Source organism: Hyaena hyaena, unplaced genomic scaffold, assembly GCF_003009895.1.
Source record: "Hyaena hyaena isolate Hyena2069 unplaced genomic scaffold, ASM300989v1 scaffold_319, whole genome shotgun sequence".
NCBI lineage: Eukaryota > Metazoa > Chordata > Mammalia > Carnivora > Hyaenidae > Hyaena > Hyaena hyaena.
The window spans coordinates 1,333,192-1,356,730 of NW_024080951.1; the positions used below are offsets into that span (position 1 = coordinate 1,333,192).

The window sequence follows — 23,539 nt, forward strand, 5'->3', positions numbered from 1 at the left end:
CCCTTGCCGGCAACTGGGAACTGGAAGCCTCATCTTTATTTCACGACCCTTCAGGTGAAACACCCGGCCAGAGCCAAGGTGGTGGCGGCACGTGTGCCCATCAACAGGCACCAGGCACCTTCACATCAATCACGGCTGAGGCAGACAGGCTGCAATTCAAAACTGCAGTTAAGCTCGCTGCCGCGGGACCCTCCCCTCTTTAATACCTTCGTAAAGAAGCTTCTTCCACATACCCCCAAACCACAGTTCTTTTTCTCACCGACGTTGGCCCCATTTCTAGCCCTAGCTTTTGTACTTAAATCACGTTCTCTGGGAAGGGGTCACGGAGCCCGTAGTTTCGGATGGGGGCTTTAGAGGCCAGCCGCCGGAACCCTGGAGCCCGCCGCCCCTCCCCAAGTAAGTACACGGGCCGCTCCCTCCACCCCATGCCTACCCCGGCTGCCCCCCGAAAGCGGAGACCTGAGCGGGGTTACCTGGGGGCCCCGTGAGGAACACGTGCCTGGCCATTGCGGTGGGCGCGCGTGGGGGTCGCGGCCGGGGCTCAGGTCGGGGTCGGGGTCGGGGTCGCGGCCCAGGTCCCGCCCCCAGCCCGCGCCAGGCCCCGCCTCCGCCGACCGGAAGCACAGCCCCCGCGACCGCGCATGCGCTTCGGTCTCCCCAGCCTCTCAGCCGGCGGCCTCGACTCGCGCATGCGCCTTGGGCTCTTGGTTTCTGCGCTGTGGAGAAGTCCGCGGTCTGGCGTCTGGTGGTCAGGTGTACTTTGGGGCTTGTGGTTGTTGTTCGATGTCCGGCTCACCAGGGGGTGTCTCCAAGGAGACGTACTTGAGAATACCTATTACTAAACTGGTGCTGGGCTAGCTGAGGCCCGTGGTCTAAGTCCTGCCCCTGACATCCAGACCTGCAGGCTGAAATTACCCCCACCCTTCTGGAAGTTTGGTCTTAGAAACATTCCTCAGAGGGAGGAGGCTTTGCTATCGATTCGATCTCTTGGCTCAGGGTTGTCCATTAAGCTACGAGTAGAATTACCTGGTAAAACGTGCTTGATGCTGGGAAATTCGGAGTGTTTGGTCTTGGGTGTGTCCTAAGTATCTGGATCTTTTATTGTTGTTTTGAACTCCCCAGCAATTTCCAAAGTTCACTGGGGCTGAGAACCACTTGTTTACAGACAGACCTCCTAGCCCCGTCTTGCATATGAAGACCAGAAATGGGTCTTTTCTTTTTACCTCCATGCGGTAAGTGGAAACCACACTGGCTGGAGGATCTCGTTGAGCAAAGAATTAGGTGACTAGACCACCTGAAGTGTTTCAGCCAGCGAAATGAAGTGGCAATGGCCCTGGGCCAAATTTACCTGTAAACTCTTCTAGTCTGACATGTGTACAGTTTGACTTGTGATCAATCATTCTCCATCCTGGCTGAGAAAGCAATTTCACTGAGTGCTCCACTTAATTGGTTTGTGCCCAGACAGGACCTCCGGGGCTCCCCTTAGCCTGCTATATACATCAGGCAGATGGCCTCAGGTGTTTTTTTGTTTGTTTGTTTGTTTTTATCTATTTAAAAAGTAATCATCTAAAAAATAAGATTTGTACAGTGTAGCTGTTACCATCATTTTGGCCACATTTATAAAGTGGCATCGCTGGTAATGTAGGGCCTTCCACGTACATTTATCTTTAACCTCGTGCAAATTGGAATCAAGGAAGCTGATGCGGCCAAGTAAATCCATCGTAGTAGTTTCCAGAAGGGAAACATGTACATGGTCATAAGTACACTCTCTTTTTTTAATCAAAAATGTTTTATCAAAAAACTTAAACGTTAATTGCTAATTATGTAAAAATTCCCACCACTGAATAACAGTTTGTAATTTCCAAAGATCTCCAGGAATTGGATTATTTTCTTTTGATGTTATGCCTGCCATGCTGGTAGCTACTCGTGGCATCAGTTTAGGTAGCTCAAGGAACATACAGACTCCAAATGTAGAGAATTGCTGTCTCAGAAAACAAAAAGAAAATTCTTCTGTAGTTGGATGTGGGCTTTTTTTTTTTTTTTACTTTAAAAACCATTTATTTGGGTGGTGATTACACAGTGTCTTACCTTCCTGATAATTCATTGATCTGAGTCTTTTGACTTGTACAGTTTCTCCTATGCGTTATACATCAATAGCAGATGAAATACCTTGTATTACAGAAGAATTAGGAACACTTTTTAGAATAAATACATTATTAAAGTATTGTACTTAGATTAACTTTTGCTTACGATTGAGCCGTGGTATAATTATTTAAGGAACAGGTGATTTCAATTCGCTCTTCCTGCAGCATGTAGGTTCTGTCTCCCTTTTGATAAAACGTAGCATAGTGCTTTTATTAAAGCGGTTTGTAAGTGCATGTTTAAGTTTTCTGATTTCAGAATCCTAAAAGTCCTTTAAAAACACAGGGGTTTTTTTTTGTTTGTTTGTTTTTCTGGTTGGTTTTCATACCTCTGCTCTGCCAGGACTGTCTTATTTTAAAGCTATCTTTGGAACCCCTTCTGTTCTGGAACCTTAGGATGGCTGGTCATTCTACAGTTAAAGGACAGAGGAGCATTTAAGAAGCAAAACAAAGGGCTTTATCAGAGTATGTGCTATAGCTTGAATGCTTGTGTCCTGCCCAAATCCAAAGGTTGAAAACTCACGCCCAAACTGATGGTGTTAGTGGGGCGCCTGGGTGGTTCGGTTAGATGAACATCCAACTCTTGATTTCAGCTCAGGTCATGATGCCCCGGGTCATGGGACTGAGCTCTGCGTCCGGCTCTATGCCTTAAAATTCTCTCTCCTTCTCCCTCCGTCCCTCTCTCTCCAGTTAAACAGCAACAACAACAAATTGCTGGTGTTAGGAGGTGGGGCCTTTGGGAAGTGATCAGGCCATGAAGAGCCCTCATAGATGGGATCAGTGCCCTGATTAGAGGCCCCAGAGAGATCTGTAGCTGCTGCCACCACGTTAGGCTATGAGAGAGTCTACAACCCGGAAAAGGGTCCCCACCCATTCATGGCACTCGGATCTCAGGCTTCCAGCCTCCAGAGCTGTGAGAGATAAGTTTGTTATTTATAAGCCATCCAGTCTGTGTTTTGTTATTGCAGCCAGAACAGACTAAGGCACTACGCAAGCTGTGTTCTCCTTTAATAGTTCGGTTGTTCTGACTATAGGATCTTATTCCTGAAGAAATTATCTTGTCGGTAAATAACTAGAAAGCATGTTTATCACAGTCTGGATATGAAGCCTGATCTGTTGGTACTGGGCGCCTAGTCACTATATGGAAGCAGGGGCGACTTTACATGCCCAGCATGTCTAGATGTGCCCCCCACATCACACACACACACACACACACACACACACACACACCCCTAGATGCTACACACACACCTAGATGCTACTCCCACATCATAGACACACACACACACAAAATCTCCCTTCATTTCTCTCTCTTTCTCTATTGCACGTGCGCGCACGCGCGCGTGCGCGTACACACACACACACACCTTATATGCCTGGGGCCTGGACACAGAACAAAGTCCTGGGTACAGGAAAACTGAGACCAGAACAAAGGTTATGGCCATGGCAGGTGTGAAAAGAGGAAAGTAGGAAAAATAACGGTGATAACAATGGTTTGCCCCCCAGGATTTATTGCCCTGTATGGAAACGGCACCCACATTATCCTTTCATGAACATCTGTTTGCCTGTGATTAAAAAATTAGATGTCCTCCCTGACCCTGGCTCCTGGGGAGCACGTGACCCACGCCTGGCCAATGAGAGCAATCCATCTTCCCCGCTCAGTGATTGGTTCCAGGGAGCGCCTGGACCACAGCACTTGAACCTGAGACTTTTATTTCACCTCTTCCTCTGCCTTTTAGGCATTTCATTCCTTGCTCCTCGGGACTTAGGACAGCCATCAGCCAGTGTGACTGAAGCAGAGGGACAAGGGAAGGGGTGAGAACCCCTCCTCTCTCCAGTGGCCTCCTATACTGCCGCACATGTGTCACATATGTCAAATGTCACTGCTCTGGGAAGGCTCTTCTGAGTCTCCTGGCCCGGACCAGGGCTCCCTCAGCACCCCACAATGTGACACCACGGGGATCTGTCTAGATCCACCTCTTTTCCTGCCATCCAGCTATGAATTCCTCAAAAGGCAACACCCTAACGGATCTTTTCTTACCCATCTCTTTGTTCACAGCAGGCCCCTGAGTCCTTACAGCACATTTATCCACCCACTGTGTGCCAGGAACTATTCTAGCAGTTGGGGAACACAGCAGTGAAGAAAACGGAGTCTGCTCTGGTATAGGTCACAGTCTAGTGGGCAGAGATGCACAAATACACAAGAAAATAGATACAACGCCACATGTTGGTAAGCCCATGGAAGAAAAACAAAAACATGGGGAATGCAGAGGGTGTGTATGCATTTTATGGAGACTGATCAAGGCCGATGTCACTGAAAAGATACCGCCTGAGCAGAGCTCTGAAGGAAGCGAGCCCTGTAGAAGTCTGGGAGACAGCCATGTAGAAAGACAGATCCGTGGGTGCAAAGGTCCTGAGGCAGGAGTGCTTGGCTGAAGGAGGAACAGCAAACAGCTGGAGAAGGAACAGGTGGAAGAGAAGGCTACTATAACAATCTAGATGAGAGACAATCATGTGTTTACCAACACATAAAATAGATCTTTAGTAGGTGTTTTCTTGACTAAATGAGTGAATAAGTGAATGCCATCCCCACAGATACCACCACACTGTTGGGGAAGAAGTGAGCAATGGCAGACGCGCAGGAGAGTCACACAGGCTTTCCCAGTCTTTGGCAGTCATGCTCCGGTAAGGTCCCTCATGCAGTCACAGGACTCTGCTTAACCAATGGACTGGGCAGGGTACTCACCAATGAGGATTCCCCTTCTAATGCAGATAGTGGAGGTTGGTTCATGTGACATATAAGTACTGGGACAGCAAATCCCCACTAGAAGTTCCCAGTCACAGCCCTGTGGTTCCCCATCAGGGTCACATACACCATCCCATCCACCTCTCTTTGCCAAGGTCACCTGAAGTTACAGAGGTCCGGGAGAATTGGCTCTGAAGAGCCTCTAGGCGAAGCAGGTATCCTACCTGTTGTGGGCAGATTTGTCCAATAACTCCCCAAATCCCCTGCCCCCCAAACTGTATGCACCATGCAGACACATTATGTTAAATCCCCTTGAACTGACCCTATACCAGCAAGGGAATGGGACCTCCCTCCTACAACCTCAAAGACCTGGATTCTGCTGAGAGCAAGGCTGAGCTTGACGATGGATTTTCCCCAACTCCCCAAATGAGAACTCAGCCTGGCACACACCTTCTGAGAAGAAAACTCACTTGTACTTGTGACTGGACTTTTGACCTCCAACACTGTCAGCTTATAAGTGGGTGGGATTGTAAGTTGTTAAGTCTGTGGTAATTTGTGACAACAGCAATGGAAAGTGATAGACCACTCACACATTTGCACTGTGCACTCACCTGCATCCCCATCCTAGAACTTTCCAGGTCGGCTTCAGTCCCAGGCTCGAGTACTCTGCTCGTTATATTTGGAGCGATACTGGGAACGTAGGCTGTACCTTTCAACTGGATGACTGTTAAACAATTTGTGAACGTATTTTAAAACTACCTTAAAACAGACCTCCCATAAGCTAAGCGCTTGACATATATCAACCCCCTGAATGTTTAGACTCCCTGTAAGGTGGAGATTCTCATACCCACCCCACCCTCACTTGATAGGTACGTCGAGCCTCAGAGAAACTGAGTAGCCTGCCCAACCAAAGGCAGAAAACTATTTGGTACGAAGAGTGAGACCAGAGCCAGACTTGGTGCCTCCGAGACCTGTGCTGTGTTCCACACTGACCTTCGTGCCGGACTTTGTCTGTGGTTTTCAGCACAATAACGTGGTATTGTGTTTCGTGTTTCCAGAGGGGCAGTGCACATTGATCCCTTTCCCATCGTCCCTCCTAACACCATGCCAGGGCTGAAAGCCAGAACGTGGGGTTGGATATGTCTAGTGCTAACTTGTGGCAAACAAGTAACTGGGGGCATTTTCAGCCAGATTCTGTTCTTGCCCCCTGCCCAGAAACAACCCCCAGTGGCTAGTGAAACAAAGATCCTGGATTCTTGACTTCGGTCACCCCTGGTGAGATGGGGCAGATTTTCACAGAGATGAGGACAGACAGAACTTGTTCCTTTTTTTTAATTAAAAGAAATTTTTTAATGTTTATTATTTTTGTGTTTTTATAATGTTTATTTATTTTTGATAGAACACAAGCAGGAGTGTTTGTTTCTCTCTCACAAGAGAGAGAGGGAGACACAGAATCTGAAGTAGGCTCCATGCAGGGCTCGAACCCGCAGACCGTGAGATCATGACCTGGACCAAAGTCAGAGGCTTAATCAACTGAGCCACCCAGGCACCCCTATTTTTGAGAGAGAGAAAGAGATAGAGAATCAATGGTTGAAAAAAACACCATCAATGTAACTAGTGTCACGGAACCATACACTTAAAAATGGTTAAGGGGCAGGCACCTGGGTGGCTCAGTCGGCTGAGCATCTGACTCTTGATTTAAGCTCAGGTTATGATCTCATGGTTTGTGTGTTCGAACCCCACATCTGGCCCTTCACTGACATCGAAGAGCCTGTTTGGAATTCTCTCTCCCTCTCTCTCTGCCCCTTCCCTGCTCACTCTCTCTCTCTCTCTCTCAAAAATAAACAAACTTTAAAACAAAAGAGAAAAGAAAACAAGGGCTAAGATTTTACTGAATTAAAATTTTAAAAAATCATTATATGGAAAGTCAGCAAGAGAAGAGAGATCCCTAAAGCCTGGAGTGGTCAGAGAGGGACCTCTGAGCTGGGCTGCTAAGGACACATCCCTGAACGGGTAAGGATGGGAAGGCAAAAGGGGAGCCAGGAGGGAGATCGCTCTTGCGAATAACTCTGATGTCCAAAGGTGGATCTTTTATCCAGGAAGGGCTTTCACTGTAGCTGGAATCCTGGCAGACTGGTACCTGAATTTAAAGGCTGGTGCAGATCCTTGGGAGGGATCGCTCTGGGCCTCCTGATGTGGCCCCACAGGCCTATTGAGGATAAAGACATGCGTGTCCCCTCTTTGTCGCTAGCCAACAGTCCTAACAGGAGACTTCCAGTACAGAGCTCCTTTCTTACAGTGCCCTCAAGTCAGAGGGCCTGAAGGGCCTTGGAGGGCCAGCCTCCCAATCACGTAGACTGTAATGTGGGAGGGGGAGGGGCAAAGAACAGGAAGAAACGAGGTGGCGGTTCTTGAGCCCTGTGGGTAGGAGGAAGGCTGGGCTGTGCAGTGCCACGACACATTCACACAGTCGCACCCCACCCCGCTCACATGCAGCCCCCACTCCACCCCAGATGAGCAGCCCCCCTATCATCCCGCAGACCTGAAGCTCGGTGGTTGGGGCCCTGTTTATCTTTACCAGCAGGGCGGGCCACCCCACACTTGCACAAGTGAAAACGGGGCCCGGCTTGCCACCCTGCCATGGTGGTCAAGTACTACTCAAGTGTAACCGCTTTTCATAGAAATAAACATTCGGAAACGTGAAAGGAGCCCTGAACCAGGAATTCAAGTCGCTGAGCTGAGATCGGATTGTTATTTTACCCTAGGCAAATTGTTCAGCTTCTCTGGGCGTCGGCATCTGTAACTGAAAAATACAAATAAAATTCCTGCGCGGCGGGACGCTCACATGTGCTCCAAGAATGAAGTGGAATTATTTACGGAGAAGCTCTTAAAAAGTGTAGTCAATCAGCGATCCTCCGTGCCTCGAAGGACAACGTGCCAAATGCGTAACTGGCATCTTGTCTTAAGATTTGTATTCCCCCCCAAGAAGCGTTTCTTAGACTCGTTTTTATACCCCAGGGTTGCCTTTTTTTTTTTTTCTTTTTGTAAATTCTCATTATGTACAATTCCAAACATGTAAGAACAGAGAGAGAATAGCATCATCGGCCCCGGGGACCCAAAGCCAGCTTTAGCAATTATCAACACATGGCTGATATTATTTCATCTGTCATCTCTCCACCCTCTTCCTGCCTCCTTTTCAACCCACTCTGGAGTTTTCCAAGCCAAATATCAGACATCCTATGATTTCATTAGTCAATATGTGCATATGCCTTTCTAAAATACTAGGATACTTGGGAAGACATAACCACAATACCATTACCACATCTAAAATATTATTTCTGGATATCATAAAATACCAGGTTCCCTAATGAGCTCATTCACTTTTTTTTTTTCGGTTTGTGTCAGATCTCTATCAGGTTCATAGTTGTAATTAGTTGAAGCATCTTGCATGCCTTTAATAAAAAGGACCCCTTCCATCTCTCCTTTTGTTCTTGGAAGACACTGCTGGTTTATCCTATACATTTTTTCCCAGTGTGGGTTTTGCAGGCAGGTGATGGTTCTGTTGAGCCTGCTCTTCTGTGTCCTGTGTTCTTTCTAGATTGGCGTTCCATCAGGAGACCTGCTCAGACAGCCTGCCCCTGGGACGCCACTGACTCTTCTTGTGTCCAGCTGCAAGTCAGGTTTGCAGAGTTTAATCTTCCTCTTGTAGCAGCTCCTCTTCCTCCTCCTCATCAGATGGGAAGTTTGTTACACTCACCTCCTAGGTGCCAGGCACTGTGCTGAGCCCTTATAGGCATTATCTCATCCTGTTTTCCCAAATTCGACATTCATTCTAGCCATTTTATTGCCTCCAGCTCTGCACAGACTCTGGGACTGGACCAGGCTGCGCTGGGCCCCCCTTCAGTCCCCCCCCCCCCGATAAATCCACGGAGCCCAGGAATCAGTTGGCATTGCAGACCGCAGCAAAGAAACCAGAAACCAGCTCCTCCTAAGGAGCCTCCAGATCACTGGCACCCAGAGCCAACCCTGCCTCTGGGCATATGAGATGATAAAGTCTTCTTGTCATTTAAGTCATTTGGAATCAGAAGAAATTTAGCTGATAGAATAGAAAGTTACTATCAAGTAAGTGAAGCAAAGGAACAGCATAGGATATTACAAGTATAATGCAATGACGACTGTATAGAAATAAAATTAGATTCAAGACAGCTACTTGAAAAATGGTCGGAAAGAAATCTGAAACGTTAACAGTAATGCAGATGAGCGGTGGGAAAATGAGTTAATTTTCATCATTATATTTCTCCATGTTTAGAGTTTTCCAAAATCATGAATAACGTTTTTGAAAATGTACACATATACACCACCCCCCCCCCCATACCAGCACACACAATGTTGTGGGATTTAGGCACAGCCAGGAATTAAGGCCCCAATTCCCCACAAGCACATTGAGTCAGGTTAAGAAAGGACATCATCTTGTTCTAATGCATAACTTGAGACTTCGATTTTATTTCAATGTTTGTACGTTTGCTGAAATCCAAACGTATCGTATTGTGTTTCGATCCATCGCGCACTGCGGTTCGGTCGCTGCTCTGAAAATGGCTTGTACGGAATTGTTTGGCAGAGCTATACCCTCTGTAGGGACTCTGAGCAGTGACCGGAGCAAGCGTAGGTTTACAGGTGACACCAGAAGTGCGGGACAAGCGAGAAGCAAGCAGCGTGTAGGCGCATGCGCAGACCAACCACGTTCAAAACTGTTGCAGCTGCCGCTTCTAAGAGTGGTCCCCCTCTGGTCTAGACTCGGGGTGCTGCGCGCCCCTGGTCTGCGCTGCCCCCGCATCGCTGGGAGCTCCTTAGAAAGGACTTGGCAGTGGACTCTGCAAATACTGAGGACCTGAAGTCACTAGTCCATCTGCCCCCTTAGTTCTGGGGGAGTGCCAAAATCAGGTGACTTGTCCCCACAACGTTTCAGTGGAGCCCCGAATTTCAAATCAGGAAGTCATGTTTTCTGTAGTCGCTATGGAAATTTAGGGGACAAAGTCCCAGAATTGGGGAAGGGGCTAGAGAAAAGAGGTCGCCCGCATCTGGGGATGCAGTAGTGGGTGATAAGAAGTGCGTGGCTCCTGGGTTGGCTAGAACGTACAGGTAGACAGCCGTGTGTTTTTTTATCCATTTAATGTTCCAACGTTCTTCCAGCAAAAAAAAAAAAAAAGTCTTTGTTTCTCTGAAATTCAGATGAAGCAAGCGTCCTATATTTTTCTTGGCCACATCTGGAAATTCTGAGAGTGCTGTGTCACTAAAGGTGCCCTGACAAGTGTCTCCTCTATACCTCTCTCCTTGGCAGAGTGAGGAACTTGGGCCAGAAAGCCTCTATGGGGTCCCTGGCTCTCAAATTCTGATTCTGAGATACAACTGGGAGAAGGAAAAGCGAAACCTGAGGCTTAGACCATCTATGAAGGCAAAAAAAGAAACAAGAAAAAGAAAAGAAATGACAGATGGTAAGTGACAGGAAATTTATCCAATATCTCTACAGTTCCAAACTGATGCTATTCACTGGATTTTTCTCTTTTCATTTAGCATTTAGCAAGACAAGATCAAAAGGCAAAGTGAGTATCAAAATATTAAAGGGGTTCATGTCAAATAATTATGAACGAATCATTCACTTTATTGTTATCAATTATGATGAAAAACTGGAAATAATTGAAATGTCCTAAAATAAAGGTATGTTTACATAACTTATGACAGAGTCATACTGTAGAATACTATATTTTATGTAGCCAGGGCCAATTTTTGCTTATGAAGAATTTTATTTAGCATAGGAAAATATGTTAAATGTTTAAAATAAAGGAATCAAACCAATATAAAGTCTAAAGTATGGATGTATGTATTATGTTTGCATAGAAATAAGCCTAAAGGTGAATGATTTAAATGTTGGTATTGGTTATCTCTGAATAGTTGATTTCCAATGATTTGGATTTTTCTCACTTATGGTTTTCTGTGTCTTCTGTTTTCTATAAAATCATGTTTTGTTTTGTTTTTTTTTTTGGTGTCCCTGGGTGGGCTCAAATGTATCACTTTTTATTATTAATTATATTATAATATAATAATATTATTATTAATTATAAAAATTAATATATTTTTAATTCTAAATTAAATCTTTTAAACTTGAAATCCTTTCAATTTTTAATTCTAATATTCTTTAAATTCTAAATAATCCTTTAAATTCTAAAATAACCACTAAGAAACAGATTGAGAACTGGAAATGCAATTATTGAGATGTAAATCTACATTTGGGGGCCAGTTCTTTCTTTCCTTCTGGTTATTACAAAATTTCATGATCATTCACACTTTCTGTCATTTTCCACCTCCAGAAATGAAGTCTACACTAAGCGCTTGGCCTTCCAAGAATCTGGCCGAGTCTTCAAGGCCACGGAGGAGCCAGTGTGGGGGAGGGGGTATAATTTCAGATGTGTGGAGGGTTAGGGCAAGCCTCTGTGGACACATTTGAGCAAAGTTCTGAAGAAAGCAAGGGAGCCAGCTACTCAAGTATCTGAGGGAAAAGCATTTCCAGTACAAGGAATGGCAAATGCAAAGTCTTTAAGGCATCTTTGAAGAATAGGAGGTGGCTAGTATGGCTGGAATAGCGTAAGCTGGCGGGAGAGCAGTGGAAGAGGCCATAAAACACTATGTAATCTGAAAGAGTGTTGACACTTAACGAATTAAAATTCAAAACAGAAATGCAGTGTAATATAACCATCTTCTTTGCACAAAATAATTACAGTAATTTTTCAAGGCTTAATTCATACGTCACTGTGGGTTTCTTAGCCAGGGTTCTCCAGAGAAACAGAATCACATGGCTATGGAGACTGACAAGTGAAAACAAATCTGCTGGGGAGGTCAATAGGCTGGAGACCCAGTTCAAGTCCACAGGTCATCAGGCAGGAGAATTCCTGTTTCTTAGTGTACCTTAGTTTTTGTTCTAGTCAGGCTTTCAACTGATTGGGTGCCCCCCCCCCCCACCTTATGAAGGAGAATCTGCTTTACTCAATGTCCACCAGTTTAAATATTAATCTCAGCCCTGACCCACCCTCAGAAAAGAATCTGGATAATTTTTGGCCAAACAGCTGGGCCCTATGGTTCAGACATGTTGACGCATAAAATTAACCATCACAGTGGGTGATGTGGTCTGGTCATGGGTTAAAGTTGGCCGTTCTGATATAGTTGTATGATGTCTGTCTTCATCAAGTCCTACGAGTGAGCTGCTGTGACTGTGCCTTAGGAGATCATCTGAGGCCAGAGCCAAATGGTCTTCCTGTGCCCTTTTGTGAAGGGAACTTCACTCTCTCTCTCTCTCTCTCTCTCTCTCTCTCTCTCTCTGTCTCTCTCCCTCACACACACACACATGCATGCATGCACGCACACACCTCACCTGCTCTCACTGAGGGCCCAGCCCAAGCGGAGGGGCTTACTCAATGCTTTACCCCTTGGCCTTGAGGGAACGTCTCCCTGCCACACAATTACTGCTCTTCTCCCTCGTGGATATTTCCTCTCTTAGCAAATTCTATCCTCTCTATTTGAAGATGACCCCATTAATAATGTCACTTTCTGTATCAAAGAAACCAAACTTCCGAGGGGGACACCGAATAAGGGAATCCGGGTTAGAGCTGTTCAGCCTGAAGCCCCCACAGTTCGGTTAGACTGCTATCCGGAAGGGAAAAGGGACAAGGACAAGCCTGTTTCTCACCACCTCCAGCCTCAGTGATACGGGCGACCCGGGGGGCAGCTGGCACCGTTGCCTCAGAATCGCACTCTCAGGCCCAGGGCCTGGAGAAGCTGCAGGAGATGTGGCAGGAGCTAGGGGAGCCCACAGTCCAGGCACACCCCCAGCATCAGGGGGAGCTGGTAGATGAGCGACAGGGCACAGCGCTGACCCCGGGCCTGGTGCACTGAACTGATCTTTTGAGACCAAAGCACACAGCTGCTGCTTTACTGTTGCCTTCCAATCATGCCGGAGATGTTTCCCGAAGCCCAGAGCTAACCCAGAAGAAGGGAGGAGGGACAGAAATTCTGGAAAATATAATTCCAGCGTGGTTTCCAGCGTGGTTGTGGTGACACAGCCCAAAGTCATCACAGCCTATTCCATGTGAACACAGCATCCACGGATACCGCGCTTTGCCAAACATCACCTCCAAGCCAAGATCATCACCAGCTCAGGTCTCTGCCTAGCATAATGCAGCAATTCCTAGTAAGACTGATACAAAAGAGGGTGTGCTAACCCTTCACCCACCTTTGCGTGAGCATCCTTTTCTAGCTGGGCCACGCTTGCCCTCTGGTGCTCTGGACTAGTCTTGAGATCAGAGTCAACCACTATTGACACTTATTATGTTTGATATTAGGGGAGTGGAAGAGAGGAAGAAGACATGGTTACTGTACACACATTAAAATAAAGAAATAATGCTCATACTGTTACACTTTCATTTCTCTGATAGGTCACGTGGCCGCAGGTAGCTGTGTTTATAACTACCTGCATTTATGACCCATTCCAAATTCCTTTTGTCCTCAGCAAGCACCTCTGCTGGTTGTGATCCCTTGCCTGGTGAAGTGACCCAAGCCTTCATGTGCTTCGTTTCAGAAGTTTCTGGTCATTAGGAATCCTGCTAGAACGGGTTGCTGGTTTTCCTTTGATACTGCCCAAGGTAATACATTCTTGACATAAGTCTCCTCCTCCCCCACTCCCAGGGGGTAATAACAACCCAATTTTTCCTTGCTAGTCAGGATCCATCACTCCAATCAGTCCAGTAATCCCCTTCTTTGCCAGTTGATTCACTAGCATGGGGAGCCCAAAGTGACCGGTGGGCTGTTTTACCTTCCATTGTAAGATTTTTTTAAAGCATATTCATTTATTTTGAGAGAGAAACAGAATGTGCACACAGAGGAGGGGAAGACAGGAGGAGAGAGAGAATCCCAAGCAGGCTCTACACTGTTAGCACAGAGCCCGACTCAGGACTCAGTCTCACAAACCATTAGATCATGAGCTTAGCCAAAATCGAGAGCCAGATGCTTAATTGACTGAGCCACCCAGGCACCCTCTACCTTCCATTTTAATGGAACCATTGATGTGTCTCCTTCTGGAAGCATTTATCCTTTGAGACTGGTCTTCCTGACCAGCAGAGCCCAAAGTCGTGGTGATGGAAGAAAACATATGTCATTAGGGATAATAATGAGAGGAGCCACTTCTGTTTCCACCCCCTGGTTTCCAGCCCCTTGAATTCTGGCTGTAGGGAACAGCATCATATTTGGTTGGTTGATTTAGAAAGTATATTACACACTCCATGCACCCAGCTGACAGTGTAACTGCGCTTCCAAATGGCTCTTCATTGTTCCATGAAGCTGGGCACGTGGAATTATGGGAAACAGAGTAAAAGCAACAATTCCATGAGAACGGAACTGTTGCTGCAGTTCATTGATTGAAAAGTGAGTCCCTTGATCAGAAGCGATGTTGGGTAGAACAGTAGGATGGAGGATAAGCCTCTCCATAATTCCATTTGATTTGTTTGCTTGAGTAGCTCACAAAACTCAGATGAATATTTACTAGGTTATCAGTTTACTATAAAACGATATGACTCAAGAACAGCCAGATGGAAGAGATGTACAGCCCAAGGTCTGAGGAAAGGTGTGGGGAGCTCCCACACTCTGAGTGCCACTGTCCCCAATTCTCCACATCTTCACCAACCCAGAAGTTCTCTGAACACTCTCAGTTTGGGTTTTTATGGAAGCTTCACTACACAGGCATGGTTGATTAGATCATTGGCCATTGGTTATTGAACTCAATCTCCAGCCCCTCTCCCCTCCCCAGGCCTCAAGAAAGTGGGACTGAAAGTTTCAACCTTTCACGCATGATTGGGTCCCCTGGAAACCAGCCTCCATCTTTATTTATGTGCTTTCTAAAAGTCTCCTTGTTGATATAACAAAAGACACCTTGAATGCTCTTAAAAATTAGGAAATTCCAAGGGTTTGAAGAGCTCTGTTCTAGAAATGGGACCAAAGACCAAGTACATGTTTTTAGTATAAATCACAGTATCACAAGGGACATATGTGGTAGCTTATTCTTCATCTTGGAAGGGACATCTCAACAAAATCCAAATCACTGATCTCCTGGAAATTTAACCAAAAGGGTGGTAGCTTTCAGAATTTTTGTGAAATTCATTTCCTATCTTTTGTTTTTTTTATCAAGGTATCTATAGCAATTGCTGTTAGTAACTGTGAAGGCTCTGGGATTTTACACTACTTGGAAGCTAATGAGTTCCCTGCCACAGTTTCATGGATGCTGGTAGAAGACATGAGATTCCTGGGTCAGAGACAAAAGACTTTCTTATTCAGAGCAATAGCAGTGAGGAGAATATCAGCCTTTCTTGTACTAGTTCCCCAAGCTCAATTTCCTACAAAGCAACTCAAAGAGGACCATGTGATACCTGTTCAGATTCTATTACAGAAGAACCGTGAATTTAAGGAAGCCGAATCTTTGATAATGGGCAGTAAGTATGTCTGCTCTTTGCTCCAGAGGGAGACATTATCATTATGCTGTCCTGTAAGCATGCCTAACCTCTGGTCCAAGCCTAGTCATTACACAAATTTCCTTAAAAGATAGTTCAGAATAAAAACAGTCAGTGCCTCTGCTTGTAAGACATGCAGAAAGGTGAAAAACATTATCTCCTGATGTTTGCTTCTTTTGTTCACCAGGGAGAAATTGGCATGGTACCTCTAATATAATGAACTGGCATGATGTCCTGTGTGATGGGAAGGTGTTTAGAAAAGACTTGGGACTGGAGAGGGGATATTGCTCTGAGACAGCACAGTTGAGATGTGTTTCTAAACCCTGCCAGTTTGAAAGTAGGTGGCTTCCGTGGTTTTTCCTAACAGGTGTAGAGAAAAAGCATTCCCTAGATCAACAGCCAGATACATTTGCTAGGGGATGTATTGATTCCATATGGCAATAGAAGCACATCTGCAATAATAGCTGTGATTGGAGTCACAGCAGGACCAGCTTTGTGAGAATCCGTCTTCATTTTCCCAGACTCATCTGTCTTCTGCACAAGCCAAATAGGTGAGTAGGATGGAGACATGTCAGAATTGCTACTCTTGCATCTTTTAAGACCTTGATTAGGTGTCAGTGATCTCTGAAGTCTCCCCATGAATGTACTTTTGCTTTTAGTTTACTGTTTGGTTCAGTAAAGGCTGCTGTAGTGGCTTCTTTTGGGCCCCTTTTCACTCTAACATCTTTACTCCAGAGATCAGGGAACCGACGTGGAGAGTTCGCCTTTCGCGGAGTACATTCCAATTATGCATTCCTCACACATTGCCTGTTGTTGAGTGTGTTCCAATTATACATTCCAAACTGAGTAAACCACCATAGGGTGGGTTTAGGGCCCACTGGGCCCACTATAAGATGGACTTACATCAAAACTTCAAAGCCCTAGTTCTGACTAGTGGAGTATAGTGGTGGTTTGGTTCCAGACATGAGTTTTGGTTCAGAACCAGGAGCTTGAATATCCCTGAGAGGCTGGATTGTTTACCTTCCCCCAGTACACAATCACTTGTAAATGGCCACAGTTCCTTCTGCAGGAAGATTTGTAGTTTGCTATGTAGCTTGGTCCTTCCTCTAGAGGGCTTAGCCTCCCTTTCATTCAAGGGGATCTGTAGGCAAGGGCTAAGGTGAGGCAAGAGAGAGACTTGTGCACAGAATTTAAGGAGGCGATTATTCCCAGGGTCCTGCAGGAGCCCGTCCTGCATTTGCATAACTCAGGGAGTGAGTGCCTCCTTAAATCTAAGGCTTTGAACTTGGTCTTTCTTGTCTCCCTCCAGACTTGAGCTACTCAAGTCTGAAAACTGGTTGAGAGGCTGTAAGGCTGTCTTATGGTGACTCAGCTCAGACTTCCGATCACCAGACACAGAGCTTTTCTGCTTATAGAAAATAAGACTTCAGTAGGCGCCCAACTATTTCAGTTCTAGGGACACCGTGACCAACAGTAAAGACATTGCAGGACAGACTATTTTGATTACTGAATAGTCTGATTACTGCATGGCTTTTTCCGCTGTCTGTCACCACGAGTCCTTGTCTGTGACTCAGTGCTTCTGCCTAACCCTAACATCCCAGGGCTCCAAAATCTCTACCGAATGCAGGGAATCTAGTTCAGTGACAACAGTTCTCACTGGTATTCCTGGCCCAATGATAATGTCACCGCCACATCCTCTCTCACAAAAGTGTTGAGTGATTTAGTAAGCATAGCAGGAGAGAAGTCCCAGAAGGTCCAGATGAATGGTTTACAATCCATAGCCTTTGGTGCAGGTGGAAAGATGACTCTTTGCTTCATTGCACAGTCCCCACTTACAAAATGTGTCAAATTTGCCACTGAGTGGTATCGCCACACTGACGTTTGATACAGAGAGCACGGTGTCATTGTCTGTCTGTCTGCCCTGCTTCCCAGCAGCACAGGCTTTCAGTACAGGCTAAGCCTGGCTGAGTGGGGGACAGCAAGTGCCCATAATGGTACCCAGGGAGCCTCCCAGCGCCCTTGATCCCAAGGCAGTTGACAAGGCAGCAAAACACTGAGCCCTGTTTGGTTGAGGCCCTCCAGTAGTATTGGGCATATCTTGGGGGGCCTATTTGCATTAATCCAGCTACAAATACTACAGAAAACAAAAGGAGGAAGAGATCACATTACACAGGGCTCAGAAATCTTCAGCTCTATGATTTCTATTTCAAAGAAATTCTCAGAACCGCTTTTATACCAAGGAAGATGGCAGAAATCTGCACTTCTGCTCCAAATCTCTTCTTTTTTTTTGGACAAACTAACCACTTTCGAATTCCCCTTGGTCCATTTTCAGGGCTAACCTAGTTCTCTTCTGTGCCAGGTTTGATTTGTTCTAGTCGTCTCTCCAGATTTCGGAATAACTGAGCATCTGTGTGGGTTTAGATGGATATAAATTACTTTTAAGGCACTCATCGACTTTGAGCCTAGGGCTCTTTTTTTTTTTTTTTTTTTTAGAAAACTGAAGGATTTCACTGAACTCCCTCATACTCTGTCACTGTAATTGAAAAAACAAACAAACTTATAATTAATGCTTTTCTTGCTCGATTTAAAACATGTTTTGTTACATTGCAAATTTTGAATGTGTACATCTTGCCTGTCTCCTAGGTCTTACAAATAAGTGGCCATTTAATTCTACAAACAAAGAGACTATTTTAAGTTGCAAAGAAAATTACTCTTTCCTTTCTTCTTATCTAAAGTAAGGAAGCTATTTGCCTTCTTCTTCCTTCCGTTAATTCATTCTCCTGGAAGCTCTTTGACTTGCTTTTGTAAGTCCCAAAGACTTGGGGAGAAGTTTAAAGCTGATAAATAACTCTCAAGATACACGGTTTGCTCTAATTCATTATGATCTCCATTTTGAAACCAGAAGCTTCCAGTCTCACTTCAGAAACTGAACCTGTTTTGTGGTGAAATCTGCTTAATGTTTTACAAGAATCATCTTGTTTAATCCACATGACAGCACTACCGAGATGGGCACTTTTTTTTTTTACTTCATCCTTAAATTTTATTTAAAAAATTGGTTTTAATCTTTTAATGTTTATTTAGTCTTGAGAGAAAGAGAGCGTGAGCAGGGGAGGGGCAGAGAGAGAGGGAGACACAGAATCCAAAGCAAGCTCCAGGCTCTGAGCTGTCAGCACAAAGCCTGATGTGGGGCTCGAACCCACGGACCACCAGACTACTACCGGAGCCAAAGTTGGATGCTCAACCACCAAAACACCCACGCTGCCCCTACTTTATCCTTTTTTAAATTTAAAATGTAGTTAGTTAATATACAGTGTAGGGGCACTGGAGTGGCTCAGTTGGTTAAGTGTCCAACTTCAGCTCAGGTCATGATCTCATAGTCTGTGAGTTCGAGCCCCACATCGGGCTCTGTGCTGACGGCTCAGACCCTGGATCCTGCTTTGGATTCTGTGTCTCCCTCTCTCTCCGCCCCTCCCCAACTCATGCTCTGTCTCTCAAAAATGAATAAGTGTTAAAAAATATACAGTGTGATATTGGTTTCAGAAGTAGAATTCAGTGATTCATCACTTACATACAACTCCAGTGCTCATCACAAGCGCCCTCCTTAACACCCGTGACCATCTAACCTAGATCCTTTATTTTTAAAAAGTGAAGGTGCATAGCCTTTAATCAGTTTTGTCAAATGCGTGACAGAGAGCATTTTTATCACCTCAGAAAGTTCTCTTGGGCCCCAGCCCAGAAAGTCACTGCCACACGTACATAAAACAACCCCTGATCTGATTTCTATCAAAATCAGTCTTTTCTTGGGGCGCCTGGGTGGCTTAGTCGGTTAAGCGTCCGACTTTGGCTCAGGTCATGATCTCGCAGTTCGTGTGTTCGAGCCCCGCGTCGGGCTCTGTGCTGACTGCCAGCTCAGAGCCTGGAGCCTCTTTCAGAGTCTGTGACTCCCTCTCTCTCTGACCCTCCCCTGCTCACGCTGTCTCTCTCTCTCTCTCTCCTAGAAATAAATAAAAATATTTTAAAAAAAAATCAGTCTTTCCTCTTCAGAATGCCACCTGGCATATATTTTTGTGTGTATTTGACTCCATTCACTTATAATATCCATACTCTTGGTTCCTTGAATTACGACCAGGGAGGCCCATCTCTAGAAACTCAGCTACAGAGCTAGAGAAAATGAAACAAGGAAGAAGTGGACACTGGCTGACCTGGTACAAGGTATGGAAATAAACAGCTCTATGAATTTATTTCAAGGAGTTTTTTTATGAGTTCCTTTTTTTTTTTCTGAATAGTATTATATAATTTATTATATTGATAGCCAGGGTTTGTTGATGTGTTGATAGACATTTGAGTTATTTCCAATTTGAGGCTATTACCAAGAAAAACACACACTATAAACATTCATAAATAGGGGCGCATGGGTGGCTTAGTCGGTTAAGCGTCCGACTTTGGCTCAGGTCATGATCTCGCAGTTCGTGTGTTCGAGCCCCGCGTCGGGCTCTGTGCTGACTGCCAGCTCAGAGCCTGGAGCCTCTTTCAGAGTCTGTGACTCCCTCTCTCTCTGACCCTCCCCTGCTCACGCTGTCTCTCTCTCTCTCTCTCTCTCTCCTAGAAATAAAATTAAAAAAAAAAGAAAATAGAAAAAAAGCATTCATGCATCTGTCTTTGTGTGGATATGCTTTTATTGCCCTTGAGTATCTACTGAGGAGTGGAATGGCTGAGCCATATGGTAGGTGTATGTTACATTTACAAGAAACTGCCAAATAACCAATGCGGTTGTAAAATTTTACTTTGCTACCAGAAATGTACGACAGTTCTAATTGCTGCACATCTTTGCCAGCACTTGGTATTGTCAGGCCTTTTTAAAAAATGGCATCCATTAAAAGGTACCTTGTGCATTTAATTTGCATTCCCTGCTGACTCATGATATTAAGCATCTTTCATATGCTAAGTGGTCATTCATATAGCTTCCATTGGGAAGGACCCAATTTCTCCCCCATTTTATTGTTATTTTTTATTTTTTTAAATGTTTATTTATTTTTGAAGGAGAGACACAGAGCATGAGCAGGGGAGGGGCAGAGAGAGAGGGAGACGCAGAATCCTAAGCAGGCTCCTGGCTCCCAGCTGTCAGCAATCACAGAGCCCAATGCGGTGAGATCATGACCTGAGCCAAAGTCGGAGTCTTACCAGATTGAGCCACTCAGGAGCCCCTCCCCCATTTTAATATTAGATTGTTTGACTTCTTGTTACTGAATGAGAATAGCACTTTTATACTCTGGATAAAACTTCCTTGTCAGAGGAACCATAAACGTTGGCTCTGGCACTTATTAACGGTGCTAGAATTTAAACAAAACATTACCTGGACATATTGGAAACTTGTTGAAATCCTAACCAATTAAACACTTATAGACCTAAGATCACACATTGCAGGTGGAAGTCTGAGACAAGACTCAGACTTCCCAATTCAGGTTTTGTGACTTCCATAGACAAGAGGTCATAAGAGAATGTCAACCCATCGCTGCTGAAAGAAAAGGTATTGACCCAAGCCATGGCCATGGAAGAGTTAAATCAGCAAGATTATGATACAAGATTCCGGCTAAACCTGGAGCAGGGGAAGAAGCTGGCTGTAGGAGGTCAAAGCCGTTAGTTACATCGGAAAGCAGGTTGTTTCTATCTGTATCCTGGAGGGACCAAGCAAGAGAGGTCATCGGTGCGTGGGCACAACCCTGCCTGTGTACACAACCAATGGAAACCAACCAGGGAGGCCTTCAGTAAAAAATTGTAAAGTAATAAAATAAAATAATGCCAAACGTAATGGAGAAATAATTTTAAAGGTGTAAGTGTTACCTGTTTGTCTATCCCAGGAGACATTGAGCAATGATTAGATGCCTTTTAAAGGAAGGAGTTTGGGGTGCCTGGGTGGTTCAGTCGGTTAAGCACCCAACTTCAGCTCAGGTCATAATCTCATGGATCGTGAGTTCGAGCCCAACGTTAGGCTCTGTGCTGACATCTCTGAGCCTGGAGCCTGCTTCAGATTCTGTCTCCTTCTCTCTCTGTTCCTCCCCCGCTTATGCTCTCTCTGTCTCTGTCTCTGTCTCTCTCTCTCTCAAATAAAAAAATAAGCATTAAAAAAGTAGATAGAAGAAAGAATTTGTCTGTAGGGGCACCTGGCTCAGTCGGTTAAGTGTCCGACTTCGGCTCAGGTCATGATCTCACAGTTCCTGGGTTCATGCCCCACCTTGGACTCTGCACTATGGGTGTGAAGCCTGCTTGAGATTCTCTCTCTTTCTCCCTCTCTCTCTGCCCCTCCCTGACTCGCACTGTCTCTCAAAATAAGTAAATAAACTTAAAAAAATAATAAAGGAAAGAATCTGCCAGTAGAGCGTTGCTGAATCTAGACAGCTCCTAGCTGCCTGTAGCTCTTTATTTGCATGAAAAGCTGAAGGGACTTTTAATGATGATTACCTTGATTATGCAGATTTATCTCCTCAACCAGTGACTTTAAGGGTCAAGGGCTCTTACCAAAGGGTGAGGCGTCTTCATTCCTGGCTGAATCTGTGATCCAGAGACGGGTAGAAAGGATCAGTCAGAAAATGGAGGACAGCGAGCATTGGTTTGTTGGCCTGATAGAAGTGCTTGGAAAACGTAGAAAATGGTATTTTTGAGTAGAAAATGGTATTATCTTCCTCTCCTTTTTATGTATCGCTCTGAGTTGGCTTCCCAGGGACTTTTAGTAAATATTATATATTAAAGTAATAGAATGAATTTACAAATGAAATTTTAAAATTATAATAATTTTCAAACACTGCACTTTTAGCGTAATCATTCTTTACATGGGATGGACTCTGTCCACTCATATTTGGTTACCTGTTCTGGATGATCCACACCAGAATGCAGCCCAGTTTTCTGTTAGCAACGGTGAATGTGCTCGGGTATTCCTTCCTCTCCTCTGCTATATGGCGGACATGGCTTGGGCGACGGGGTGATGTCCTGTGCTTGCATCCCCCTGCGTGTTGATGGGAGATGGGAGATTCTCTTTTTTTTAAAAAAAATATTTTTAATGTTTATTTATTTTTGAGAGACAGAGCATGAGCAGGGGAGGGGCAGGGAAAGAGGGAGACACAGAATCTGAAGCAGGGTCCAGGCTCTGAGCTTGGACCTTGTCCATGCAGAAGACCTTTCCACCACCATGTTTCTCCAGTGTGTGCACATGTTGTTAAGGGAGCTTAGGGAAAAGACAGCTAACAAATAGAGCACTTCTCATAGGCCTGGTGTGGGCTTATGTGTTTTGACGTGCATTAACACATGCTGTCCTCATACCAAAGTCCTATGAGATGGGTGCCATTATTGTCTCTTCTTACAGCGGAGGGATCAGGCCACTGTCTACCTCCCCATGGTTTTGAAGAACTGACCTGGGCTCTTCCTTCTGCATTCCCATATAGCAAAAGTCACTTGTGTTTTTGTTTCTCTGTCTACAGCAGAAACCACTTAGACCATCATGAATCCACTACCAGGGGTATAGTAGTGAAGCACATTATATTCTCAAGGCGGAGGTCCTTGCTTTCACTCACTGCATGGTGACATCATTCTCGGTCTGGCTGTATTTTAGGAGGCAGGATCAGAGATGTTTGCAGTGTGATTCCAAAGCCTTGGCCCTCAATGTCCCAACTTGCACAATACATTCCTGATTAAGTTTCAATCAGGGAATTTGGTTCTTTAAAAAAAAATCACTTAAAGAATTTATACCATACATCAGCTCAGTTCTCCTTGGAGAGTATATTCATTGCGCCATGATCCTATTTCCCTCTCTTGTCACGAACTTCGCTGATTGCTCAACTTCTACTTTTGGCTCCTGTGTGACCTTGGCAAGCCCTGACACCTCCATGTATCTCAAGTTTCCTCACCTGTAAAATGAGAAAACCCTTTGCTCCTTTGCATGCCGGCTAAGGCTGCATTGGGATGCTGCTGTTTCTTGAAAACGCTGAGAGAGAGGAAAAATGCCAGATGAGTATTAAATGGAGCAAGCAGCTCTGAGCTTGTCATGCTGAAGAGCTTAAGACTCTTCATTAGCTCCTCACTGCCCTTTTGACAGAGTCAAAACTCTTGGCATT

General features: G+C 45.1%; 1 protein-coding gene across 1 annotated transcript in view; it reads right to left on the minus strand.

The window, feature by feature from the left end:
* The window catches only part of NTPCR (nucleoside-triphosphatase, cancer-related), a 29,910-nt gene extending 29,289 nt beyond the window's left edge, over window positions 1-621 (minus strand). Inside the window, exon 1 of the mRNA XM_039248848.1 lies at window positions 474-621. Within this exon, the coding sequence (XP_039104779.1) occupies window positions 474-507 (34 nt within the window). The 5' untranslated portion in view covers window positions 508-621. The remainder of the gene's footprint in view (window positions 1-473) is intronic.
* Window positions 622-23,539: the final 22,918 nt, after the last annotated feature.